Source organism: Protobothrops mucrosquamatus, unplaced genomic scaffold (genome assembly GCF_001527695.2).
Source record: "Protobothrops mucrosquamatus isolate PMUCROS unplaced genomic scaffold, P.Mucros_1.0 scaffold6, whole genome shotgun sequence".
Lineage (NCBI taxonomy): Eukaryota > Metazoa > Chordata > Lepidosauria > Squamata > Viperidae > Protobothrops > Protobothrops mucrosquamatus.
In genome coordinates this window covers 1,588,150-1,615,773 of record NW_015386393.1, presented here as the reverse complement: position 1 = coordinate 1,615,773, position 27,624 = coordinate 1,588,150, and the positions used below count along the sequence as shown (strand labels likewise).

The 27,624-nt window shown below is 44.1% G+C and overlaps 4 protein-coding genes across 4 annotated transcripts in view; 2 read left to right on the top strand and 2 right to left on the bottom strand.

Annotated features, from left to right (window-relative positions):
- Positions 1–645: 645 nt before the first annotated feature.
- Positions 646–17,886, top strand: CHERP (calcium homeostasis endoplasmic reticulum protein). The gene is made up of 17 exons (XM_015809975.1): positions 646–813; positions 1,753–1,934; positions 2,518–2,655; positions 4,577–4,728; positions 5,630–5,741; positions 5,838–5,927; positions 7,886–8,117; positions 8,495–8,673; positions 8,826–9,255; positions 10,236–10,474; positions 10,785–10,918; positions 11,897–11,983; positions 12,451–12,600; positions 13,647–13,757; positions 13,980–14,074; positions 16,569–16,754; positions 17,303–17,886. The coding sequence occupies exons 1-17, from the start codon at positions 711–713 to the stop codon at positions 17,305–17,307; spliced, it is 2,625 nt and encodes an 874-aa protein (XP_015665461.1). The 5' UTR covers positions 646–710; the 3' UTR covers positions 17,308–17,886.
- Positions 17,885–24,652, bottom strand: CUNH19orf44 (chromosome unknown C19orf44 homolog). Its single transcript, XM_029282965.1, has 7 exons — positions 24,642–24,652; positions 23,778–24,063; positions 22,542–22,609; positions 21,804–22,245; positions 21,605–21,700; positions 21,016–21,182; positions 17,885–18,290 (listed from the first exon to the last, which is right to left on the bottom strand). Exons 2-7 carry the CDS (start codon positions 23,923–23,925, stop codon positions 18,207–18,209), a joined length of 1,005 nt encoding a protein of 334 aa, XP_029138798.1. The 5' UTR covers positions 23,926–24,063; positions 24,642–24,652; the 3' UTR covers positions 17,885–18,206.
- On the bottom strand, positions 23,949–25,624 carry LOC114922202. The gene is made up of 4 exons (XM_029282973.1): positions 25,495–25,624; positions 24,642–25,256; positions 24,527–24,545; positions 23,949–23,971 (listed from the first exon to the last, which is right to left on the bottom strand). Exons 1-4 carry the CDS (start codon positions 25,573–25,575, stop codon positions 23,949–23,951), a joined length of 738 nt encoding a protein of 245 aa, XP_029138806.1. The 5' UTR covers positions 25,576–25,624.
- Positions 25,625–25,981: 357 nt separating this feature from the next.
- Positions 25,982–27,624, top strand: part of CALR3 (calreticulin 3) — a 25,211-nt gene continuing 23,568 nt past the window's right edge. The window contains exon 1 of the mRNA XM_015809915.1: positions 25,982–26,075. Coding sequence (XP_015665401.1) covers positions 25,982–26,075 — 94 coding nt within the window. The remainder of the gene's footprint in view (positions 26,076–27,624) is intronic.

Below are 27,624 nucleotides of genomic sequence, written 5' to 3'. Positions count from 1 at the left end.
GTTTTTTTTGGTAAAAGAGATAAGTAGTTTGAATGGTTCTAAGCCAGTGTTTCTCAACCTTGACAATTTTAAGGCATGTGGACTTCAACTCCCAGAATTCCACAGCCAGCAATGCTGGCTGTGGAATTCTGGGAGTTGAAGTCCACATGCCTTAAAATTGTCAAGGTTGAGAAACACTGTTCTAAGCTCTGAAAAGGTGCTAAAGTAGCCAGCACCTAAGGGTTTAAAACAATCAACGTGTTTATTCTTATAAGAATATAAGTCTAAAGTCTGATCAGAAAAGATCAGTACCGGTAATTATAAGGGTTTTGGTTTTTTTTTTAAAAAAGTTTTCAATAAAAGATGAAATGAAGCAAGGAGGAGAGAATGGAAATGCAAGTGTGACGTAGACTTCCAGCATCTAAAATGTTTTTTTTAATATGTCCTACTGGAGAATCAATCTGGCCATTCTAGGAAGCACATTGCCAGGTTATATAGGATAGGGTTGTGGGTTCTTTTGTATAATTGGTATCTGTTTCCTGTTTTATTTAGCACTTCTTAAGTCATATTTTATAGATATGGTGATTAAGTAGAGGGGATTTCTTAATTTATAAACGCACAGTGATATCTGCTCTTACTCTTACTACTCCTTCCTCACAGATCAAGAGCTACGCAATGTCATTGACAAACTGGCTCAGTTTGTGGCACGGAATGGCCCTGAGTTTGAAAAAATGACAATGGAGAAGCAAAAGGAAAATCCTAAATTCTCATTTCTGTTTGGAGGAGATTTCTATGGCTATTACAAATATAAGCTGACTCTGGAGCAGCAACAGTGTGAGTTAGGGAGGAGGGTGGCAACAGAATTTGCTGTGGATAATATAAACTATATATTATATGTATATCAAAACATATTATATGATATCAGCAATTCTAAAAAGTGGATTGCTGTTGTTAGCCCCATTTTGAAAATAGAATGGGAGCTGTCTGAAGCTGAGAGACTATAAAATAGTGTATTATTTGAGTTTACCGGTTCTTGGGTTAGCTACATCGCCTCTCCACACACTGAGATGTTCCATAATATTCTTGGAGATGAACTGTTAGGAGACCCATAAATTAAAAAAAAAATGTGGCATTCAAGCTATATGCCAGGGGTCTTCAAACTTGGCCCTTTTATGACTTGTTGACTTCAACTCCCAGAATTCCTCAGCCAGGCACGCTGGCTGAGGAATTCTGGGAGTTGAAGTCCACAAGTCATAAAAGGGCCAAGTTTGAAGACCCCTGCTATATGCAATCTAAGAGGCTAGATATTGTTGTCTTGGTTCTTTATTTGCTCTGTGTCTTAATTTCAAGAACTGCCTGGAATTTTTTCCTTCATTCTGAAGTTTAAATGGTCTTGGGAGGTTGCTGTAGAAAAGAACGAGTATGTCACTTGCGTATTTTGAAACTTGATCCTGATTAATTTAGAGCAAAGCTGCTGCATACCTGTTAATATTTTAGCTGATGGTCTCAATTTCTTTGGATAACTTCAGAATTACTTGTGCATAGAAATCAACAATAAGTGTAACTTTTGCTGACTAGTTGTAGGTAGGGAAAACCACTGTCTAGATTTTCACTTCTAGAAAAAACAGTTTTCCCCACCTGGATGAGAAATTTTCCAACTGCAACATGCTGTTTGCAAAATGTTTAATGGATTTTGATAACTGAGGAAGAGAGTACATGATCCAATATTCAGACATGGCTATCTTAAGGTTCTTCTGTGCTCCTCCTTTACAGTGTTGTGCAAGCAAAGTCAAGATATTGAGGCTGTCCCACAGATGCAGCCAATTCCCCAACCACCTTTGGCTCCTGCCACCCCTATCACCACTCCTCAGGGGACTCCTTCAATGGAGGAATTGATCCAGCAAAGCCAATGGAATCTGCAGCAGCAGGAGCAGCACCTCCTTGCCCTGCGACAGGTATGGATTTGACAAAGTATTGTTGATCTGAGACTTAGGATGGGTTTGGGCAAGCCATCATAGATCATGCCAATTGTTTGGATATAACACTACATCAAAGTTGCAAGGTACTTGGCAAATATTGTATTTGCTGTGGAGTATGCTGTTTATTTAAAAAAGATGCAAAAATGATTCATTCAGAAAGTATTTTGCCCAATATATTTAGAATGCAGGCTATTTCAGAGATACTAAAGAATTGTTACCGAGTATTACCTTGTTTTTCTTATACCCTCTACAAAGACTTTTTTTGAAATATGGTGGCCGAATCTACTGAGAATTTAAATAGAATATCTTTTCTGTTGTTTTTGTTTGGGTGGATTCTTCCTTTGTGATTTGGTTTTGGGCAGGTGTATAGCTTTCTTTGAACAACAAAAGGAGTATTTTTAGCCACTTTATAGCCCAAGCAGAGCAAACTGTAGCTTAAAGAAGGACTGCCTCTGCCGTGGATCGTTAAATGTCAGAAGTGTTACGGTCAAACATGACTTCTAAGTAGGAAAATTTGGAAACTCTGCTAAGGGGTTGTCCTCTTTAATTCTCTGTTTAGGAGCAAATCACCTCTGCAATAGCTATGGCTATTGAGCAACAAATGCAGAAAGTCTTGGAGGAAACCCAGCTGGACATGAATGAGTTTGATAACTTGCTACAACCAATCATTGACACGTGCACCAAAGATGCTATCTCCGTAAGTAATGGCAAAATCAGAGCCAGGTGATATCCGGTACAAAGACAAAATGTTTGTTACATGTTTGAAGAAGACTCCCAAGTGGTCATGAAATTCGCTTTAGATAGTAGTAGGAGTTAGCAGTCGAGTCCATCTATTCTGATTATTCTCTAGAGCTGTGTTTCTCCATTGAAGCTTTAAGGCAGTGGTGGCGAACCTATGGCACGGGTGCCAGAGGCGGCACGCAGAGCCCTCTCTGTGGGCACGCGCGCCGTCGCCCCAGTCCTAAGCCTTCATCTGGGTTTTATAAAACCTTTTCGCTTTAGGCCTCCGCCGCCGTATGCAAAAAAAAAAAAGGTTCAATCAATCAGTCAATTTCAACTTCTTGCAGGAAAAAAAAAAGATCTTGCAAAGTTGGAATTGATTGATTGAACTTTTTAGTCCCACCCAGTCTGCTGTTACCACCGCAGCAATGCCCACCCAATGAGCCACATCCACCCAATTGGCCACACCCAGCCAATGGGCCACACCCAGCTGGCACCCGACAATGCATAAGTGGCTTTTGGGTTGCAGTTTGGGCACTCAGTCTCTAAAAGGTTCGCCACCACTGCTTTAAGATATGTAGAGTACTAACAGTAGAACAATGAAGTGGGTCTGTCATTGTATCTCAAGCAGATCTGGTATATCTATAAAACTGGAAAAGTTATAAAAATTGAATCAAGGCTGAGAAACTACTGCATTCAGATTGGAATAGCTCACAAAGTTCTGATATAAACTCTTTAGATAAAGTCAATTCTTGGGTGAAATATGAATCCATGTAATGATTATTTGTTATAGCTTATAGCTTATAATTTCAGTCAGTGATTTCTACTGTGTTGCCAGGTTCATGATAAAGTTATTAGCATAAAAGATAAACATCCTTTGCACCTTCATGCACCCTCCTTGTGCCTCTCATGCACTCTCCTTGACCTTCATGTGCACCTCCTCCCCCACCCAGCAGCAGCCACTTACCGGTGTGGGATTGCAACTTCCTGCCTGCTTCCCCAATGACTTTAGTTATGAGACACCGGTAGGAAGTTTCCTAGACTAATGATTGTGGAATTCAGTTAACAACAGCACCAGGACTGCAGAAATTGCTGTTGCTAAGCAATGCAGTTACACTTTACAATTGCATTGCTTAGGAACAGAAATCACAGTCCCAATTATCACAACTCATAATCTTGCCCCTTTGTTTATTTACTTGTATTTTACTGTTTGTATAGCATTATTTTAAAATCTTTTGTATCTTACTTATACTCCTTTCTAAAATGTTTACTAGAAAGGCCTCAATAGGTCTAGAATTATGTGAGCAGAGAACAAGGATATAAATGACTTCCAAATTTAATCTTCCTGCCTTAATTACTGTATGCCAGACCATACAATTGATTACTATTGTATGTTATGATTAAAAACAACTCCTACATCTTAGAGGAAGAACTTTGAATTTGGGGAAAGGGAGAGAAAGACATCATTTGGTACCCAAAAAGGTTTTACTGTCACTTAAACATTAGACTTTCTAGAGGCAAAATAATATGGCCTCAGGGTTGGTTTCCTGGTAACTGTGTGTTACCCATAGCTTTGCTAATTTCTAATTAGTCTTCAGTGTATTGACGTAGGAGGTGACCAGGCAGAGCCCAGGGGCAGCGGGGTCAAACAGTGTCATCAGTTTGAAGTCACGCCACTCACCCAAGGGACCTAAGTCCAGTCCCCCCTTGAATTCTTATCTAGTGCCAATTTGCCTTGACCGTTAGTAGATCAAATTCTTGTGTATAGGAGCATGAAATAAATTTATAGTATTTTTGAACTCTATCCTGGCCCTTGGGTTTCTTTGCCCCTGCTCTTTTTTTATGAACCTGAACTTTTATTTACTATGGCAAACTTTCACACCATTTTATGTTCTCAGGCTGGAAAGAACTGGATGTTCAGTAATGCCAAATCTCCCCAGCATTGTGAACTAATGTCTGGGCATCTGCGCAATCAGATCACCGCCGAGGGGGCACATTTTGAGCTGCGACTACATTTAATCTATCTGATTAACGACGTCCTCCACCATTGGTGAGAAGTGGTTCTTTCTGGGCTCATTCTTAGGTTCCTAGGGCAAACGAATGGATGATGAATGCTTGCTCAGATGCACCTTGAAAGATAGGATCCAGGAGTTACTAATCTGCATGTCATATTGGCACTGTAGAGAATTTTAAAAACACGTACTCTTTGGTTCACTTAGATAGTTCTAGTCACCATTTGTAAAACAATCCGAAATGGTAGCCAAAACTATCAAATATTAAATAAAAATCTTTTGGCTGAAAAACTTCAGCAAATTTTGAAAAACGGGGAACCAAAAATACATAAAATTTGGCTCTTTCTCTTATTTGGGATATAGGTGTGTTTTGGTTTTTTGCATCTGTACTAAGGTTGCTTGACAGACACATAGAGCAGTGGTGGCAAACCTATGGCACGGGTGCCAGAGGCGGCACTCGGAGCCCTCTCTTTGGGCACATGTGCCGTTGCCCCAGCCTTGCCTTCCCCCGTGACCCCCTCCTCTCCAGCAGCCCCCCTGAAGGAGAGTCGCCCCCAAGCACGGCCCATACGGAGCAGCGCAGCCAAGGACATGGCAGCCAGGGAGCGTAGACAAGACTCTGCCCTCACACCCCATCATGCAGTTGATGCTGCAGAGGGTGTGGCTGCCATAGTGCTGCTGGGCTGCCTGGGCAATCTGCGGCGGGCCCTGGAGGTGGTGAGTGGTCCTGTGGGCAGGCGGGGCAGGGGATGGGGGGACAGCGGGGGCAGTTTTGGGGCACTCGGTCTCTAAAAGGTTCGCCATCACTGACATAGAGGAACCTAGGATGTAGTAAGCTTGCATATGATTTGAAATGCTTTAGATGTTCAGGTCAAGAACTCTACATACTTAAAATAGTCTACTCCTCTAATGACGTCCTTGGTTTTGCCTTGCTTTCAGCCAGCGGAAGCAACAACGTGATCTCCTGGCAGCTCTACAAAAAGTGGTGGTGCCCATTTACTGCACTAGCTTCCTGGCTGTGGAGGAGGACAAACAACAGAAGATCGCCAGGGTGAGCAGCTCGGCTTTACTTCAGGGGCAGCCAAGAGCTTGCCTGAAGTCCAGCCTGCCAAGTAACGGCCTTTCTCTTCCTCTTGATTTCCCACAGCTCCTTCAGCTGTGGGAGAAAAATGGCTACTTTGATGAATCGATTATCCAGCAGCTCCAGAGTCCAGCCCTTGGACTCGGGCAATATCAAGTAAGTCCTGGCACTAGATATTTTTTTTCCCCTTAGCAAGGAAAGGCTTGGTAGAAAGAGTGCTGGGTTAGGTTTAGTCTGAGCCAACTGTTGCCCTCAGCTCTGCATTCTTTCTTCGCTAAGAAACATCTTTTTTGCTCTACAGTATAAGAAATGTTAGTGGCAGGTCTGAAAAATTAAGTAGTGCTAGAGAATTTTGAGATAATGAATACTTGGTGAAATTGCATTAAGGCAGAATATGGCTGCTCACTGCAGCTAATGTTCTGGATAATTAAACTCTAGAAAGCTACTGTTCACAGACTAATAACCCAATTTTGTATTCTTTGCTAGCCAATAACTCTCATGTCTTCAGTCAAATTATCTCTGCGGTTCATCTGAGTGAAACCTGCTACACTTAGGACTCCTTGTGGCTCACAAAGAAAAATACATAACCTATTTTTAGAACATAATTGCTGATAGTAATATTACAAGTGGCTATGTAATATTACATTGTGCACTATCACTAATTGAAAGGCCTGGGATACTGCCAAGCATTCTGGCAGATAGAATAACAGTTGGAAGGGACCTGGGAGGTCTTCTAGTCCAACCCCCTGCTCAAGCAGGAAATCCTATACCATTTCAGACAAATGGTTGTCCAGTCTCTTCTTTAAAACTTTCAGAGTTGGAGCACCCACAATTTCTGGAAGCAAGCCGTTCCACTGATTAATTGTTCTGTCAGGAAATTGCTGAAATCTTGTTCATAGACTTGAGATTATTCTTAAGAGATAAACTTGTTTTCTTTATTTCAGTATACCATCAATATACAGACATGTAAGCTGCATTTTAAAAAAATAAAATTAACTTAGTAACTGAACTAATCCCTATTCATTTTTCCCAACCCAGTGGATTGTTGGATGCAAATTACATGAAGTGGTTCTCCTATTTGAGCAGGAGGCTGGGCTAGAAGATCTCCAAGTCCCTTCCAGCTCTATTCTATTCTGTTTTTGTTCTTGTTCCTGTTCCTATTCCTATTCCTTTCTATTTCTATTCCTTTTTACTGGTAGGATAACTGTCCCAAAACAACAGAACCACGCTAATATGGCAAAGGACGTTTGCTAAAGAAATATAAAAAAGGGCTAAATCAGATTGGGTCTATAGAGAAAAGCAGGCTTAAATGTATCCTTAACACGGAGGCTGTTGGGGAGCAGTTCAGAATACTGTTGATTTCTCCATTTGAAGCCGCCTTCCCTTGTCGTGTGACCTGGTGCAGAACATATGCAGCCTGCCCTGTGCTTCCCAGCACACGTATGCGCAAGTGCTCATGAGGAGAAAGCAGAAATATGCAAACAAAAATGCAGCAATTTCATTATGCAGAATAGAATGTTGATGCTAATAAAGGCCTTGGACAGCTTTCCAGAAACAATTTTGCGTGCGCTTGCCTTCGATGGAATGTAGTATGCCGGATTTCCAAGAGATACGGGATCCATTCCGGAGGAATAAGAGGCAGCTCAGTCCAAATATTTTATGCGAGAGAAAGAGAGTGAAGACAGCCTCTCCTTAATGGTTCTCAGAGTATATGGTAGATGCTGATAGCAGAGTGGTTCAGTTTGGCAAGATTCTACCTATAGATGTGGATCCATAAAGAATTCAGCTTGAAAGAGCCACCATGTATCTTCCTTGATTTTGGAGTCTAACATTATCAACCTTGTTTTAATTTGCAGGTACATTGAATTGAAAATGTCAGTAAAAAAGACAAACTGGCTTTAAGCAACCAGTTAAATTATCGAAATACTAAAACTAATCAGGCTGAGTATGTTGTGCAAATCTAGATGATAATTGATCCGATTATGGGTATTGGGTGAAAAGAGCTATGTGCGAGAGAACAAGATCCTTAGTATTGGCAGGACTCTCAGTTATGCTGCTTGGTACTTTAAAACTTCTTTCCTTTTCCAACCCTCTCTTTCCCGTCCCCTTTGCAGGCTACTCTGATCACAGAATATGCCAACGTTGTGCAGCCAATTCAGGTTGCATTTCAGCAGCAGATTCAGAATTTGAAAACTCAGCATGAGGAGTTTGTCAGCAGCCTCACACAACAACAGCAGCAGCAGCAACAGCAGCAGCAACAGATGCAAATCCCCCCACTGGAAAGTGAGGTGAAACCAGCTCCTCCAGCCTCAGCTCCTCCTCCGGCTACTTCCATTGCACAAGCAGGTACAGCTCTTCTGAGATTACAAAAGCCTCTGTTTCTGCTAATTCTACAGAATGGCTTCTCAGCCAAGGTTTCTTAGCCTTGGCAACTTGGAAGAGATGGACTTCAACTCCCAGAATTCCCCAGCCAAGCTTAGGTCACATCTCTTCAAGTTGCCAAGGTTGAGAAACACCACTCAACTATTCTGTCTGAGAAGCTTGGGGATGCAGCGAGTGGGCAATCTGAATATTAATAACTGAAGTTCGTTAGATGAGATTATTCAATAAAACAAGCTGCCCTGAGCAAAAGTTTGAGGCCGTGCCCTAAGTGTTCTCCTCTGCTGGTTTTATGCCCTGCCCAGGGAAGAGGCTGTCCTTTCTCACATTGGGATTTGTTTCAGATGAAGGGAAGGCTCAGCTGCCCCTTGCAGGCTCCACAGAATACGAAGCCACAGGTGCTGGGCCATCTGATCCTGCTGCAGCTGGACCTCGTGGACCTGGGCCTCATGATCACATTCCTCCCAATAAACCGCCCTGGTTTGAACAGCCGCATCCCGTCACACCTTGGGGCCAACAGCAGGTACTAGCAGAAGGTCTGGGGTGTATAGAGTGGGAAGTATTTCTGGCCATGAAGATCTCTTTAGCTTGTGTGAAGCAGAGGGCCAGCATCTAGTCAAGCTCTCGGTTTTCTGACCAGCCCCCCCAATCAACTCTGTGCCTTTCCTTCTGCAGCCCCCTGATCAACCTCCATTCCCACACCACCAGGGTCCTCCCCACTGTCCTCCATGGAACAGTAACCACGAGGGGATATGGAACGAACAGAGGGAGCCCGGCTGGAACAATCAGCGCGAAGCCCCCTGGAACAACCAACCAGACCCATCCTGGAATAATCAGTTTGAAGCCCCCTGGAACAACCAGCATGAGCAGCCACCATGGGCCGGGGGCCAGAGAGAACCCCCCTTCCGTATGCAGCGCCCACCTCACTTTAGGGGGCCTTTCCCCCCTCACCAGCAGCACCCTCAGTTCAATCAGCCTCCTCATCCACATAACTTCAACCGCTTCCCACCTCGCTTCATGCAGGATGACTTCCCCCCACGGCATCCCTTTGAACGGCCTCCATATCCCCATCGCTTTGACTACCCTCAGGGGGATTTCCCTCAAGGTGAGTGGATGGTAGGGCCGGCGAGAACGGGGGGTGGGGGTGGTTGTGGTTAGTTTTGACAGCTATGCTGGCGTGGTGTCCAGTTTCTGCCAGAAAGGATCTGCCTGGTCTTTTCTTTAAAATTCTTGACCTATCTGAGAAAACCTCAGTCTGCTCATAAGCAGGGCATTCTGAAAAATGAAAAAGGAGGGCACGTGCGTGTTCCTGCTTAAAATTCTGAATGCCTTTTCTGTAAGGTATGGCTTTTCTAAATTGATGCTTGTGGTCATCGGTTTTTGTATCCCCTTAAAAACAAAACCAGGGTCCTTTTCCTCACTGCCCAGAAGTGGTAGGCTTTTAAAACTGATTGTTGCAACAATTATAGCATATGAAGAAGCGCTGAGGTTGTTGTTTTCAGCCCCAATGGGTTAGGAGAGGATCTTTTTTTAAATGAGGCCCAATTCACTGATTTGTTTGGCCTAGAATGGGTAGGCAACCTTGGCTCTTTTATGACTCGTGGACTTCAACTCCCAGAATTCCTGAGCCAGCTATGCTGGCTCAGGAATTCTGGGAGTTGAAGTCCACGAGTCATAAAAGAGCCAAGGTTACCTACTCCTGGCCTAGAATTTTGACTTTCAGATATTTGCCTGAATCTGCTATTTGTGCACCCTGTTTGAAACGGGGCTTGCTGGAAAAGGTCCTCGAAATCCTGCAGGTGATTCTGGGGCAAGCTGAGTTTATACATCCTTGCCGAGGATAGCTGCAAGTAGTCATAGTTTAGCCAATCTTTGTGAGACAGTTTTGATGTGTGTGAAAAAAACTCAGGGTGGTGGGTTAGATCTGGAAGAATTTATCTCCATTCTCTAACCTTGTTTCTGGACTAAAAAAGCCCCCCCTGTCTGTCTCTGTTCTCTGCCTTGCTCTTTGTTATTTGCACAAGTCCCTTTTCAAAAGACTGCCCTGCGTCGATTCAAGTTTGAACTTCTCATATTCTTTTCCAGAAATTGGACCACCTCACCACCACCCTGGGCACCGCATGCCACATCCTGGAATAAGCGAGCACCCTCCGTGGGGTGGGCCACAGCACCCTGACTTTGGACCTCCTCCCCATGGCTTTAATGGACAGCCACCTCACATGCGCAGGCAGGGGCCGCCTCATGTTAATCACGACGACCCCAGCCTGGTGCCAAACGTCCCTTACTTTGATCTTCCTGCTGGACTCATGGCTCCTCTTGTCAAAGTAAGTGCTTTCAGTCGTTGATTTGGGAACAACTCAATTATGGGCTGTCCAAGGAAAACCTGTGCATTGTCACAGGCGTACGGACTTTTCTCCTGAATGGTTGCAGGAGAGGCAAGGTGGTGTCTGAGCTGATAATTAATCAGTGTTAGGAACCTAGCTTCTTTTTAAGGCCAGATAAATCATTTCCACTTATGACTTCTCCTTGAGCCAGTTACTGGACGCTTAGCTCCATTTAGACTACAAGTTCCTTTTTAAGGGTCTGGTTTTTTTTACAAGTGCCTCATTTGAATCTGTGATTTTCTTCTTTTAGCTGGAAGATCATGAGTACAAGCCTTTGGATCCCAAGGATATCCGCCTGCCCCCTCCGATGCCTCCCAGTGAGAGATTACTGGCTGCAGTTGAAGCCTTTTATAGTCCCCCATCCCACGATAGGCCAAGAAACAGGTAAAAGATTGAGCTAGGCCTAAATGTTGTACAAGTTCTGCAGTCTTCCTGATAATTTTGATTCCTGACTGCTCCAAATCTGGAGAATTTCTAGACTGTTGGCATTTTCAGATTATAGCAGGAAATGCTGTGGGCTTTCATCTTTACGGTGGTAGAGTCTGGTGGGATCCAGAAGGGGCTTCTTTGCTTTGGCGCCTGCCCTCTGGAACATCTTGACCCCCAGAGTCAGGTCCGCTCCAGTCCTCCTGAACTCCCATTAGAGCCTAAAGACCTGGCTCTACCAAGTTGGCTTGGGGCTCTAAAAGGAGGACTTCGTGTTGGAGGTGGCTTATAGATTAATATCGGATCCCCCCTCCCCCCTCCGCTCATCCTACTTTCTCACCCCCCCATCTTTTAGCTACTGTATTTTGTATTTTATAGTTTGTATTTTATAGTTTTGTAGCATTCTATTTATATAGTTTTAATATTGTAAGTCACCCAGAGTTACTCTATGGCAGTGGTGGTGAACCTTTGGCACGCGTGCCAGAGGGGGCACTCAGAGCCCTCTCGGTGGGCACACGTGCCGTTGCCCCAGACCCGCCTCCTCCCGCGGCCCTCTCCTCACCAGCAGCCCCCCAGAGGAGAGTCGCCCCCGGGTGCGGCCCGCATGGAGCAGCACAGCCAAGGACATGGCAGCCGGGCAGTGGGGACAAGACTCCGCCCTCAAGCCCCGTCACATGCAGATGATGCTGCGGGGCGCTGGCGGAGGGCGTGGCCACATGGCGCTGCTGGGCCGTCTGGGCGATCTGCGGCGGGTCGTGGAGGCGGTGGATGACCCTGCAGGCAGGGGCAGAGCGGTTTTTGGGCACTCGGTCTCTAAAAGGTTCTCCATCACTGCTCTAGGGTAAAATGGGCAGCCAATATATTTGATAAACAAACAAGCAGGCAAGCTGATTTCTCTCTCCCCGTTCCCCTTTCCTACTTGTTTTCTTATTTCAGTGAGGGCTGGGAGCAGAACGGGCTGTACGAGTTCTTTCGAGCAAAGATGCGAGCCCGGCGCCGCAAAGGCCAAGAGAAAAGAAACAGGTAGGACTTTCATTCATGTTATCCTAGTGAAAGTACAAAAGATCACAGGCAAGGTTTGACTTTTTAATGCTGTCAGTCAGGACAGTACCGTAGTATGTGTGATGCATAAATATGGCACAGACAAGTTTTGGTTTGGCATGGGTCTAAATTTACTTACAGACAGGCAGAATGCATCTCCATCATAAACACTTTCTCAAACATAAATGCGACCTTATTTTTGGCTGGCAAACGCTTGGCCGTGAGTAAGCCCATCTCCCTAACAAAGTTTACAGGATTGGGAAAGGTATCGAGTATTTCATCTTTTGCAGATTGGTTTTTTTTTTTTTTTTGGCTTGCCTGTGAATGTGCATCAGGATTGGATCATATTTTAGATTCAGAGTCACTTGCGGCATTCCTATTGCTAGATCCGCCTGCTTTTTCAGTACTCAGTTAAAGCCGTATTTTCATTTCCTCCTCTTCTGGTGCAGTGGCCCTTCACAATCCCGCAGCAGGTCTAAAAGCAGAGGGCGGTCTTCTTCCCGCTCCAATTCAAGGTCTTCAAAATCCTCTGGCTCATACTCAAGGTCTCGATCTCGATCCTGCTCCAGATCAAGGTCCTACTCCCGGTCTCAGTCCAGGTAAAAAAAACAAAAACAAAGGGAGGGAATGAGGTTTAGAAAAAGACGGTCGGGAAGATTTTTCTTACTTGGCTAGTGACTGTGCAGTTTTGTACTGCCTCTTAAGGAGCTCGAATGTTATCGTTGGAAAGCTACAGAAGTAGTGTTTGTGTAAGTTGTATCTCTTGTGTTTTCCTTTGGAAGAATTGTTTTGGGGTTTTTTGCTTTAAAACTTCCTGCTATGTAACAGATAACTTTCATGTTTTGGAGGTTACTATAGGACAGGGGTAGGCAACCTTGGCTCTTTTATGACTCGTGGACTTCAACTCCCAGGAATTCTGGGAGTTGAAGTCCACGAGTCATAAAAGAGCCAAGGTTGCCTACCCCTGCTATAGGACAAGGGATGACAGAACCTGGGGCCAGAGTGAAAATGGGGATCAGCCTAGAATCCCTACATAGCCACAAGAGAACCAAGTCCAGCCTCCCCACCTTTCAGTGCTGTTGGCCCTTATCTAACCAGAAGCAGGTGCTAGATCAGCGGTTCTCAACCTATGGGTCGCGACCTCATTTGGGGTCGATCGACCATTTCACGGGGGTCGCCAAGCAAAGCTGTCCGCCATTTTTTTTCCCTTTTCCGGCGGGTGCCTTACCTCCCTTGGGCTGGGCCAGCTGGTGGTCGGCCTGCTCCGTCTCTGCCGCTTGCCAGCTACGCCTCGGCCGGCGCAGGGGGCGGAACCACGCATGCGCTGCGCTCCTGGGCAGGGAAAGTCCTCGACTTACGACCGGTTTAGTCCTCGACTTACGACCGGTTTAGGTTGAGAACCACTGTGCTAGATCGTTAGTTGAGAAAATTCTTGTTCCTGTTCCTTTTAGGAATAAATTAGTTTAATTGAACCTTCAGGTGTGGACCTGGTCTTTCACGCCTGACAGATACCTTCTAGTTACTGCCCTAGTATCAGTCAGTGGCTCCAATGCTTTTCCAGGGCTTTTTCTTATCGATAGGGGAGGAATCAGGAAACAGGCAATATACGCAGAATGGAACTAATTTTCGCCTGTTTATTTTGTAGGAGTAGGAGCAGATCCCGCTCTTCACGAAGTCGCTCCCGCTCCAGGTCCCGATCAAAATCCTACTCCCCTAGTAGGCGGCGCCGGTCTCGATCTCGCAGTCAGACACCTCCGTAAGATTTGACTTGTTCATTCTGCAAAGATTTTGGTCGGAAGGGGGCAAAACGCTGAAATGTTTGAGGAACTATGTAATGCAGTAGTTAACGCTGTTTTAAAAATCCTATGTAGATTCTTTGATGTTGTGACAGTTGCTCTCTTCATTAGTCATTCTTCAGCAAGTATTAGCCAAGAATATATAAAAGATCTGATTTATTACATTCTGCTTACTGATGTAGTTCTGCCGCTGGATTGGGCTCCAGCTCAGGACCTCCCATACCAGAATCCAGACTTGGAGAGGAGAATAAAGGACATCAGATGCTGGTGAAAATGGGTAAGAAAGACTGCCTATTTCTCTCAGACTGCATTCTCTTTCAGGCAGTATTCTTCCAAATTTGTTCCCTGTAGAGATATGTAAAAGTTGGTGTATTAAAGGGTAGAGATTTACATATCTTTTTACATAAGTTGGTGTATTAAAATGTTATAGAGAAATAATGTAAAGTTTTATGAAAAGGAGATGCTCGGCCAGTACCCCCAAACTGCATCCGAAGGATGAGGAAAGGAAGGAGGTGGGATGTGTGGGGTGGTTGGAAGAGAGGAGAGAGGTGTAGGTAGGAGGATAGGAGGGGAGAAGGGAAGTAGGTAGGAAGGGTGAAAGAGAGGGTGGATGCAGGGGGGGGGGCTGCCGAGCTGCTCTGAAATTTTTATGTCTGTATTTAATATGTTTTTTTTTATTAATGTATACCATATATGTATTAAGACTTTGGGGGGGGGGGTTAGTTGAAAAATTAATAAAAAGTTTTTATTGACAAATTTGTTCCCTGTATGGAGAAATCACAGCTTTCCCACATGTGTGTTGAGGTTTCCGCTTCAAGAATTCTCAGCCAATGTGCCTATTACCCATATGTGCGATGAATCCGGGGACTTCATTTCCAATCAAGTTGGGAACAGTTGTGTTGAGTTTCTTTGAGCCAAGATTTGCACAACATGCTCGATCTTTAGCCGCAGTTTTCAAATCTTTCGCAACGTGAAGTTTTTAGTCATTGTAATTCTGTAAGAAAACAGCAAACGATATTTGATATGGGAGATTCCAACAGCATGCTTAGGGGTTGAATGGTTAGCATATCCCATTGACTCAACCATGGATGAGTGAATCTGGGTCCATCCGAATCATTCCTCTACACGTCAGGACTGGCTGTACAGGTCGTCCCCAAGTTACGAGCGTTCCCTTAGCTAACGTTCAAAGTTACGTGGTAAGCGCCCCTTAGTGTTTATGAAAAAGTCCCGAAATTACGAATGTTGCCGCATCACGGCAGTTGTTCACCCTTACAAATGACCACAGTGGCACTGCAACATTCACACTGGCTATTCTCTCCCCCCACCCCTCGGTCTCCCTAGACACTAGGCCTAGGGAGATCAAGAGATTCTTCACTTTCTTGGCTGTTTTGCTGATTCCTTCAGTGCGTTTGCAGAGAATGGAGGCCTAAAGTCATGCAAGATCAGTGGTGCAAGTTCTCACGCTGATCTTGTGTGATCTCACGGTAGTTTAGGCCTCTGTTCTCTGCAACAAAGAACGGAATGGAAACTGGGGGAGAACGGACATCCGGAGGCACGCAAAACCCTCCCCCGGCCTCCATTCTCGGGCTGAAGGCCTCCGAGGCCCAGAATGGACCTCCGGAAGCATGTAATCACCACCATGGCCTCCATTCTGGTCCTCGGAGACCTGGAGGAGGTCTCTTGAGGCCCAGAACAGGCCTCCTGAGCACCACTGAAGCATCCCCCTTTCCAGACAGCAGCGGCCTTGAAAAGGCCTCTGACGCCCGGATCGGGCCTTCGGAGCCCCACTGTGAAGTGTTCCCCGGTTTCCTTTCTGGGTGGCAGTGGCCTGCAAAAGGCCTCCGATGCCCGGATCGGGCCTTAGGAGCCCCGCTGAAGCATCCCCTGGCATCCTTTCTGGGTGTCGGAGGCCTTTTCTGAGCTGCTGCCACCTGAAAATGACACCGGGGGACGCTTCAGGTGGGCTCCAGAGGCCTGATCCGGGCGTCAGAGGCCTTTTCCCGGCCACTGCCACCCAAAAAGGATGCCGGGGCACGCTTCAGTGGGGTTCCGAAGGCCCAGAACGGAGACCGGGGAGGTAGCCATGTGCTTCCGGAGGTCCTTTCTGGGCCTCGGAGACTCCCTCTGCTCTTGCCGGGAGCAGAGAAACAGAGAGGAGACAGATCTTCACAAGGTAAGTGACCCGGAGTGGCAGGATGGGAGGGAGCAATTGTGGGCCCCTAGGGGAGGGGGCATGAGGTATTTTGTGGGTCGGAGGAGGCCTTGGGTGGTCGGAAGCAGTAGCCCCCCCCCCATGGCCTTCCCCACCCAGATACTTCTCACGTTCACTTAATGAGCCATGCATTCGCCCACACATTAAATTAGCGAATGCGTGAGCAAAAGCTGGGAGTGAATCGCATTCAAGGTACGAGATTCACTCCTACAAATCCTCAAGCTATAAATGGAATGGACAGGTTCCATTACATTCGTTAACTCGAGGACTACCTGTATTTTGCCAATAATGGCAAGAATTGCAGTCTTACTCTAGTCTTGCAAAAAGCCTAAGTCTTCCAAGTATTTTCCTAGCCTACTTTGTGAAATATTTATCCAGGATCCTGAATCTACTTCTTTATACAGGATTTCCTCTACTGGAAGAATTTTCCTGAGGCAGATCTGTATATGGAGAGAGCAAAATTGGTCTGGAATAACTGGAAGTGAACACCTAGACATGATTCTGTTGGTTGGCAACTGGGATATTTTTGTGGTTGATCGTGCTATTCTGTGTTTTTCAGGATGGAGTGGATCTGGGGGCTTGGGTGCCAAGGAGCAAGGGATCCAGGACCCTATTAAAGGAGGGGATATCAGAGACAAATGGGATCAGTATAAGGGTGTGGGAGTATCCCTAGACGATCCCTATGAGAATTATCGCAGGAACAAAAGCTATTCCTTTATTGCTCGAATGAAGGCCAGAGATGAAAGTAAGTGCCGGGTGTAGCAGATTAACAATAATTGGGGCAGATAAACTTTTGGATACTTTCCATAAGGTTAGCAAGCCTTTGGTTAAACGGGAATTCTTGTTTTAGGAACTTGTGTTGGTTGCTTTTGGTACTGATGCTTACCAAGCAGCATAGCAAGGTGCTGCTGTGAACCATCTTTGTCTTTTTGAATGTAGTGTGTGTGCATATTTAAAAGAAATAAAAAGGAAGTATCTACCTTTCTAAGAATAATATTAAGTTCTTAATGTTTGGACTAAGCTTGGGTGCATTTGAAAGATGCCCAGTAACAACTGCATATGTTGAAATTGGGGGCAGTGCAAACCAAGAGCAAATCTTTCCCTTTGAATTGGCTATATAAACTTCTAGCATGTACAGGTATGCAAAATGTTTTGAAATCAAAACTTCATTTCAAGTGTGAAACTGGTTTGGTGTTTTTTTAAGCACTAAAGGGGTTGATCATTTCAGAAGTGTTTTCAAGCTCCCCAATTTACAATTCATATTTTTCTGACAATTATATTTTTCTCCTAAAGGCTAATGGTGTTTCAAGTGGAGGAAGCCAGATAGCTACCAAGAACTGGGCAAATGAATCAAGAATCTACTGTACATTCTAAATCCCCAAGATACCCCTCTGCAGCCGTCACAGCTCCATCCAGAACAGAGGGCTTAACCACTCAACAGTTACTTCTAGATGTTTAAGGATTTGTAACAAGAAAAAAATAATATTTAGGCCTTTTATATTTTTGTATATAAAATCTTAATCCTTTTAAGAATTAAGAGGAGTGCTGGAGACTGACTCATCTGTAGCACCATCGCATTTCCTTGCTTATTTCAAAATATGAAGCGTTCCTAGAAGCCCTGTCGGAAGATACCTTTTGTAACTGTGGGTGCCCATAGATCGGCAGTTGTCTGTGATCTAAGGCTTGCCCTGGGCAAACTGAAAGAACCATTTTCCTCCCCGTCTAGAACTGTTCTTTCACAGCCATCCATTTTGACATAAGGTAGCAACTGTTGTAGACTGACTTCCTGTAGCTGTGAAATTTATTCATCTTTCAACCTTTCTGTCATGAGTCAGCTACCATCTTGTATTTACTGTTGCCTTCCAATAAAAACTTTTTTCTATATAAGGATGAGATTTATTAATAGCTGATGCAGCAACAGAATATTTTCTCAGTCTCATTTGATACTGCCAATGTAGAGGAAGGTTCAGAGATTGACTTTAATTTGCAGCACTGAATTGTACATTGCATAATTACATCAAAATGCGGTAAAGAATCTCTCTGTTGAGGTTTCTCTTCAAAAAAATCCAGCTAAATGCATATTTCAAGTTGTGATTCCCAAGACTTTGTGCTTGACTGAAGAAACTACTACTTTAGCCTTCTTTCTAAAACTGTAGTGCTGTCCATTTTTTTGCAGGCCTGAAAGGGAGTAATGAACCTAAGAAGCCATTTGTTCTTGTTCTTTCAGCTCTTGCAAGGCTTGTTCCACGGTCAGAGGCAGGGGCTTGTGCTGTTGAATAAACTGCAAGAAAGAAAGCCAGATAAAAACCAGATAATGTACCAAACTACTCCCTGCCCACAGCTTTCTTTACTCTGGCTATTATATAATCGGGACAGTTGGAATTTTGAATTTTTGTAGGGGGAGATGTATTGAGGCTGCAGTCACACCAATCCTAGAATTGTCTTTAGTATTAAAGGATTAAGCTAGTTTAGTTTAGTTTTAGTTTTATTAAATTTATACCCCGCCCTTCTCCCAAAGGACTCAGGGCGGCTTACAGCCAGTTTAAAAACAATAATACAATACAATACAAAATTTAAAAGTGATTAAAAATAAATATTTAACTAGGCCGCTTCTGCTAAAAATTTTTGTTAAAACCAATTTAAAATACCCCTAGGCCAGTCCTGCCCACTGAAATAACCAAGTCTTGAGGGCGCGGCGGAAGGAGGGGAGATCCGGAATCACCCGGATCTCTGGGGGCAGCTCGTTCCAGAGGGTGGGTGCTCCGACAGAGAAGGCTCTCCCCTTGGGGGTCGCCAGCCGACACTGTCTGGTTGACGGCACCCTGAGGAGGCCCTCTCTGTGGGAGCGTATCGGCCGGTGGGAGGTGATCTGTGGCAGAAGGCGGTCAATGTATTTTTTTAAAAAAATAAAAATTCTGCCAATCTTCAAAACTAAGATTGCAGCACTTTGAAACCACAAATATGAAATTGATGAACCTAAGCAGAATCTAAAACTATAGTAACGTGATGGGAAACTATCGAGAATATTCTCATTCCAATGTAAATTATTATCAGTATTTTTTAAAAATAAAATAAAATATCCAAATGTAACAAAATGTCTTCATTGGAAAGATGTGTGCCAAAAAGTGCCTTGCTGGATAGTACATTCTAAAACTTCAGGTCAGTCATTTATCCCAACTCATCCTTAGGAGGTAAGTTTGGCTAAGAAATCTGGGAACATTCTTGTTGTTCCTATAGGACACCAGCACTTTGAATTGGAACCAGAAATTAACCTTTAATGCAATGAAGTTCATGTAAAATTAATTCAATATGAAACTACAACAGTCTAGCTTCAATTACTCTCTATTGTACTAAGAAATTTCCACACTTCCTCAGAGGCAGACACATGCATAATGTATTGCACTAATTAAAGCAAGAGATTACCACGGTACAGCCTGAAACCAAATTCTATATTCCAGCAGTCCTGTAATTGTCACAGTAGCTTAAACTGTTAGAAGTGCTATGTGATACAGAGGACACCTGTCCCTCCAAAAAAAAAACACTCTAAAACACAGCTAGACAACTTTTTGGGTGGAGTGTGTATATAGGTCATGACTGGCATGATTTGGTTTCATTTATTTGGCTGCAATTGTGTGTAGGGCAAAACTGGTTAACTTCATCCTTTCCAGAGATGGCAAATGGGATCATGGCTTGCCAATCCCTAATATAAAAGTATGCCTTGAAATGAGCACTTTATTTTTCAAAACCTCTTTCAGAACAAGCTAAACTAATGTTTAGATCAGTGTTTTTCAGCATCAGTAACTTTTAAGATTTGCAGTCTTCAACATGCTGCTCAGGAATTCTGAGAGTTGAAGTTCACACATCTTACAGTTGCTGGGGTTGAGAAACATTGACCTAAACCAGGGGTCTTCAAACTTGGCCCTTTTATGACTTGTGGACTTCAACTCCCAGAATTCCTCAGCCAGCGTGCCTAGCTGAGGAATTCTGGGAGTTGAAGTCCACAAGTCATAAAAGGGCCAAGTTTGAAGACTCCTGACCTAAACAAACCACCTCTTAAGAAAATGTCAGACCTCATCTAGTCCATTACTACTGCTACTGCTACTGCTACTACTATTACTAATAGTAAAGTTGGAAGGGACCTTGGAAGTCATCTAGTCCAACCCCCCTACCCTCATCCTCAACACTAGTTTGGGCTTCCTAGGAACAACCCATCATCATTAAGCAGACTAGATTTAAGTAGCATCATGCATGAACATGCTCTCTCCCTATACTTTTAAAAATATAATACAGATGGTTTGTATGAAATAAAAGCAAACTTTAAACTAGATTTGAAGGAACAGCCTTAGCTGCTACATATTAATGAACAATGGAATATGGAAACTACAAATGCAGTGTAAAAAATGAACAATTTTTGTTAATACTGTCTGGAACAATTTAACGCACACACATTCCTTTGCCTTTATTATTTTTATTATGTACACAAAACATTTGCTTTTATTTTTAACCAAACCAAAAATGAAATTAGGAATAACTTCTTAAAAGTGTGGATTTAAAAAACTTTTAAATTGTTTAAAATTTGTTGTTTATGAGCTGAAATTTACCATTTAAAAATTGCAGCTATTGTTACTGAAGCTTGGCCCATCGGTGCTTCTCAAAAGCCAAAATAGAGGTTTTGTTTTATGAGTGATACAGCAACTAAGCTAATTTACCTAAATTACAGCCACTATTAAGAGATTTCACTATATAAAACATTATCCTTAGATGTCCTAAGTACAAGATGTGGGATACGCAAACCTTTCTAGATCAGCCCTTTAGATCTCAGGAATGAACGATAGTGGAGGACTTAAGTACCTGCAGTATTATTTACATTTTTATTTAAGATTCCATTTCTGGATTTTTAGTGTCAAGAGATTCAGAATGCAAGAATAAAACAAGAAATTTAGCTTTGAAAAGCTACAAAGTGAGTGTTTTTTATGTGCACATAATCTAACGATTACAAATATTACCATTTTGGCTTCTTCCAAGGTGTGGTAGCGGTATTCCTCCTCTTCCAGTGATGCCACAAAGGAGGCATGAAGATGTCGATTGATCTCTACAGACTGCTGAATAAGCAGCAAGTTTTGTTTTAACATGTTATTCAAAACAGAGATGGATGGATTGTACATTGAGAGAGCTGCAGAAGGCAAAAAAGATATAAGAATAGTTTTCATTGCTCTGACTGGCTATAACTAGGTCCCTCTCAGGAAAAGCAGATTGATCGCAGATATGCTTCAAATCTTAAGATATTTGCATCTGATAATCTTTATGGATGGAATCACCCCTTAGGGAGGAAATGTGTCTCACTGGATTTCAGACTTTGCAAGCATTGGCTCAATTCCTGCTACCTTCATTTAAGAGGATTTCAGATATAACCAGGGTTGCAGAGTGCACCAGGTTGACAGGTTTTAAAATGAAGTTCATTTACGTTACAAATTAGTTAAATGACAATGACCAATCAGGAGGAGCGGTAACAGTTCTGTTCCATAATGAGGTGCCTCTCTGTAAAGTTAAGTAAAATAAGGGATGGTGCTCAGCAGGGGCACGGAGAGGTATTACCTTCTATGACTTCCATGTTCAGTTTATGGCTGCTAACACACGGAGCCTCAGCAGAGCTTTGTGGTATTGCATGGCCAACAACAACAGGAACATCATCTATGTGACAGGGAAAAGAAGACACTTCATAGCAGAGGGGACGAGGCAACTGCACCATTTCTGAAAACCAGTCTGCATCTTAATCCACCCCATGCTGACTTACACTGTAACCTATGATAGGCAAGTGAGAAGGAACCGGTCTGAACAGCTGCTTCTTTCACCTCTATCTTCTTTATGGCTTTGGTGCCCTCGGGTGCCACAGAAGGGCAGCAGGGAGAAGATAATTTAGATTGGATGGAATGAACTGAGGCACCCAGCAGGTCATCTGACTTTTCAGAAGACGATTCTCCTCCTGTTTCCTTAGATGTGGGAGAAAATGATGAGGGCTCAAAATCTTCCGAATACTCAGTATTGTTGAGGCTTTCCTCCTTGCAAGGGGAATATCCAGCAGAACTGCTGCTTAGCTGCTCAGATATCTCAGTTTCTTCCAGGTTTTCCTCTTCCTCCAAGGACACAGCTGAGGTTTTAAAGAGGCTTTGGGGATTAGCAGGAGACAGAACTGTTCCTCCTAAGTTCTTGTTTGACTTCTCAACTGCTTGTATTACCTGAGAAAGATATTTTTCTATTAGCATGAATCAGACTGCAGCACAAAATGGAAGCTAAGCAAGCAAAAAAGAACACATTTCCTTGTAATATTTATCTTAGAAAAAAATGAGCAGATGTTACAGATTCCTCCATCCTTACACACTAGTCAGAATAATAGGCTGCTTTTTTCTGACAGAATTACCAGAAAACAATTATGACCCAACAGTCCAGAATCTTTGCTTCCTTAATAAAAGCTCTAGGATGACACAGACTAATAGATTATTAGTTCCTATTGGAAACACAAGAGTTGCTTTACCTCTTCTTTTAATTCTGTTTTTTGGCAAGGTTCTAGTTCATCCAGGCTCAAAATATTCACTCTGAAATCTACAGCAAAAAGAAACAATCACTTAGGGTAATCTAGTGATAGAACTCATGTCCTCGTGTCTTATAAGAAGGCCAAGTTATTTATTTGCTGATATCTGGCTAATTTTGTCATGATTTCCACAGAAAGCATTTCAACATTTGCTTTCTTCTGCTTTTCTATTTTAGCCAGGCTTTATAAGTTGCAGCTCAAAACTGGGAGGGAACACCAAGCCAAAAATATGCGTAGGATTTAAGTGCAATGCTAATAATTTAGTTTTCTGAGATTGGAGTATAGTTCTGGAAATGTTTCTAGTGCCGGAAAATATCATATTGCATAAAATTCATCTTATTTTCATAATTCTGTAGTACAGCTAGTTCTCGGGTTATGATGGCAATTAGGACCACGATTGCTGTTGATAAGTGATACGGTTGCAAAGCGTGATGTTATATAATTGCATCACTTCGTGAGAATCCAAGCAGTCCCAGTTGCCACTGTAAGCCCAAGGAGCACGGGTTGTTAAGCAGGAGGTAGCAGCAATCTAAGGAGCACGGGGGTGCTGAAGGGGATGGGGGAGCTCAGGTGTAGGCTATATACAAGTTAAGGAAGGCCATGGTGCAAATGCAGAAAATTCAGGGGACTTAACCCATGGATTTTGCTTGTGGGAAGCAAGCAAGCAAGGCCTCAATTGGTGATTACATGACCATGGTTATCATTGTAATCGTGAAGCAGGCCTACAAATGCCTGAATTGTGATCACGTGACCACGGAAGTGCTGTGACAAACAGAACTTCAAAGATTGGTCATATGTCCATTTTTTTCAGCACTGCCCTAACTGAACAATTGCTGAACAAATGGATGTAAACCAAGGACTACCAGTACCTGTTTCTCCAAGGACAACCTTTGGAGAAAAATGTTAAACCATTTCCCACTCTTTTTAAAAACTATTGCTTATCTTTTACTTTGAGATGCCCCTTTTTCCTAAAAGAAATAATCTTAAAGGTCAATTGCGCTATTTCTCCAGAGACTCTGGACAACTGATCTATTTACTTTTGTACAGTAAACACAGATGGGAACTTGGTAGTTTGCTGAACCCAAATACAGTAAATTACAATTCAGCAACTTTGGGACCACAATAAGTTTTTACTCCTTCCAAAGAGCGTGCCATGACAAAGTGATCTGTTTAACTCACCACTGTTGCTGGAAATATCATTATGTATATCAGCCACATCTGAGAACAACTCATCCAAGGATCGGACGATACTCCGTCCAGAAAGAGATTTCCTCTGGTAGTTGGAGCTCCTGTTATGGGTTATTGTATCTGCTAGACTGTCTTTCATAGATGGAGAGGAGGAACAAGAAGCTACATGGCTTGCTCTTGTATCCCTGTTTGGTGAGGAGGGAGAATGGGATAGAAGTCCGTTCACTTGACTTTCTTCAGGCAGAGATCTTGAAGTGGAAGATGTCTCTGGTAGCAACTGGATCAGGATGAATTAATGCAAAGGAAGGGAAAGAAGCAGGGAGGGAAGGAAAGAAGATTAGGGTATTTTACCAAATCTGGGATTCTGTAATATTGAAAGAACTAAACACTTTCCATGTTTCCAAAATAAAGATCTTCAAAATAATTCATTTGTAACAAGACGTTTTTTCAGATGAAACAAAGCATAAAGGATCTGTGAACATTATATCTATGAGTGAGACAAATGACTCACATGTATGACAATTGCAGTGTCCTGGGGTCATGTGATCACCTTTTGCAATCTTCTGACAAAGTCAACGGGGAAACCAGTTTCATTTAACAACTGCGTTATTAATTTAGCAATTGCAGTGATTCACTTAACAAATGTAGCAAGCAAAGTCGCAAAATGGGGCAAAATCCACTTAACAAATTTCTCAGCCACAGAAATTTGGGGGGTCAATGAAGTTGAGGACTACCTGTACTTGCCAACGAGTTCCAACTCTGAGAAACATAAACACGGAGAGCTAAGTTGGGTCACGTTCCCCTTCACCAACAGTTATCAGTCCAAGTCAGCAAGATAAAAAGAGCTGAAGTTACCTTTCTGTTAGGTTTGAATTTGAATTTATCTTCCTGTCTTTGGGATTTGGGGCAAACGTCTTGTCTATATCTATCTGCATCTTCCTCACTATCACCAGTTATGTCTGCAAGAGTCCCATTTTTCGTCTGAGCCTTGACATTCTCCTTCAGCCCAGCTGTCTTCTTCAGGAACTTCAGACCGCTTGTCCTCAATTCAAAATCATCATTAGATTCACTCAATGAGAGTTCATTATCCAACACAGGTACCTGCCCGATGCTCTGCTTGGTCTTCCGGCTCTGGATCTTGCTCTCTATTTGTGCCAACTTTCTGAGGATGGCATTTGATCTCCCCTTGGAGTCAGCACTGAGCCCCACCCTCGTGACAGGATTGTGCCCCGCTTGCTGGATGTCCACGTCCCCGTTCTGTGGCTTCTGTTTGAGGAACCGGCTGCCAGGCTGTGCCGGTCGGGTGGTCTCAGCAGGACCCACATTGTCCAGTCCTTCCCTTCCCACGCAAGGACTGCTCGGATTGGAGAGGTCACTCGAGTCACTGTCCGTGGGGGAAACGGAAAGACAGCGAGTGCTGCTACTGGGGGCCTGGATGGTTGGCTTGCTCTTGCCAATCCCTTCTTGCTCCTACAAATCAAGTAAGATTTTAGATTTAGAACCGAGATAGATGGGGCTTGTTTATGGACTAGCACAGTGTTTCTCAACCTTGACCATTTTAAGGCGTGTGGACTTCAACTCCCAGAATTCCACAGCCAGCAACGCTGGCTGTGGAATTCTGGGAGTTGAAGTCCACACGCCTTAAAATGGTCAAGGTTGAGAAACACTGGACTAGCACGTTAAGGGAAAACAGCCTCGTCATTATCACCTGCTTCCGCCTCCCGACGGCCCGCTTCCCCGCCAAGAGGGCGTCAGCCCGAGTAAACTCCGGCCGGCCGCCCCTCCGCATAGCTCCGCAGGATCGCGTCCGTCTCCACCGGACCGAGCGCTGCGTTGTTTAGCAACTGCGTATACCAGTATCTTCAATCCTAATTCGTCCAGAGCCATCCTAGCAGGACTCCCTCATTGGCCGGAGGTTGCAAGCCAATAGCTAATCGGCGATTAAAAAAAAAATCCGTGCGTCCGTGAGAACCAATGAGCTAGTAGCTGGCATGAGGCGGTGCTCGAAGGCAAAAGACCAATCCGAGGAAGGACCCCCTAACGACGCCCAATGAGCAACTCCCGGGGAAAAGGCGGGAAAGTAAGCAATTGGGAGTGAGCGAACGTTTCTGAACGCGCGCGCGGAGTCGGAAGCTTTGAATCGTTGGCCTCCGGCGGCTGTTGCCTCAGCAATAATTGTTCGCTACTGTCTTCCGATGGGATCGCTGTTGATCGCCCTGATTCTGGTTTTAGCTCAGCCTCTGCCAGTCCACGGCACGGTCTATTTCCGGGAGCAGTTTCTGGACGGAGGTGGTGGCAGGAGCAGAAAGGGCGGGGCAAAGGGCGGGGTCAGGTCGGCAAGTGACTCGGGCGAAATGATTCCTTCACCCAGGGATGGCGAACCTTTTGGAGACCGAGTGCCCAAACCGCAACCCAAAACCCACTTATTTATCACAAAGTGCCAGGGCCGCATCAGCATTGTGATGCCCTGGGGGGGGAGCAAGGAGGCGCCTCTGAGTACCGCCTCTGGCACGCAAAAACTGGGGGGGGCACAAAAATGAGCCACTGTGCTGCAAGGCGTAAAAATGGCTGCTGCTGCTGCGACGCAGGGTGCAGATACAAGGCGCTGCACCACGCAAGAACGGGGCAGGGCTAATGAGTTTCACGCAGGTACTAGCCCTGCCCCATTTGCAGCGCGTGTGTGCTTGCGGCCCCGTGTGCGCATGCGCACATGTAAAATACTTCCCCCCTCCCTTTTCTTCCAGTCCACCAATCGACAGTGGTTGGTGACCTCTGCTCTACCACCTCTACTCGAGCTTGCTAGTCGGCTGCTTCGCCTCCTTTGTGCTGGGTGGGGCTCCTGCTCCAGGCAGCAGTGGCGGCCCGATGGACCTGCTGCTGGTGGCGGTGGCACGCGTGCCGACAGAGAGGGCTCTGAGTGCCGCCTCTGGCACCCGTGCCATAGGTTCGCCACCACTGCCTTAACCCATTTTAAAGGTTGCCCATTTGGATTAGAAATGAGCCAAGGGCCTGAGTTCGGGCAAGGTGCTGAGTCACAGTGTTAATAGCCACACTTAACACGTTGTGCGAATATATAGGTAGTCCTCGACTTAGGATCACAATTGAGCCCCAAATTTATGTTGCTAAGTGAGACATTTGTCCAGTGTGTTTTGCCCCATTTTACGACTTTTCTTGCCACATTTGCTAAGTGAATCACAGCAGTTGTTAAGTTAGTAACATGGTTGATAAGTGAATCTGGCTTCCCCATTGACTTTGCTTGTCAGAAGGTTGCAAAAGGGGATCACTGACTCCAGGACACTGCAACCATAATGAATTTAAACCAGTTGTCAAGCAGCTGAATGTAAAACACATGACCATAGGGATGCTGTAATGGTCAAAGTGTGAAAAATGGTCATAAGTCACATTTCAGTTCTGTTGTAACTTTGAACGGTCATTAAATGAACTGTTGTAAGTCGAGGATGCCTGTACTAGCTCTTTGCTGACCTGTCTATTTGTGCCATAGGAACTCAAGCCGCAGACTTTTTACAAGTTAAAACTATCAAAAGTGAGGACATTGAAACAGTGAAATAGTATTTTATTTATTTATTTTATTTATTTATCGAATTTATATCCCGCCCTTCTCCTTGCGGACTCAGGGCAGCTGACAATCAATTTAAAAATACATCAAAAACAATTACAAAATTTAAAATTAGTTAAAAAGAAATATTTAAATGTTGTCTAATTAAAATATGAATAAAACCCCTCTAAAAATTCCCCTAGGCCAGTCCCGCTTGTTGGAATAGCCATGTCTTAAGGGCGCGGCGGAAGGAAGGGAGATCAGGGATCACCCTGATCTCTG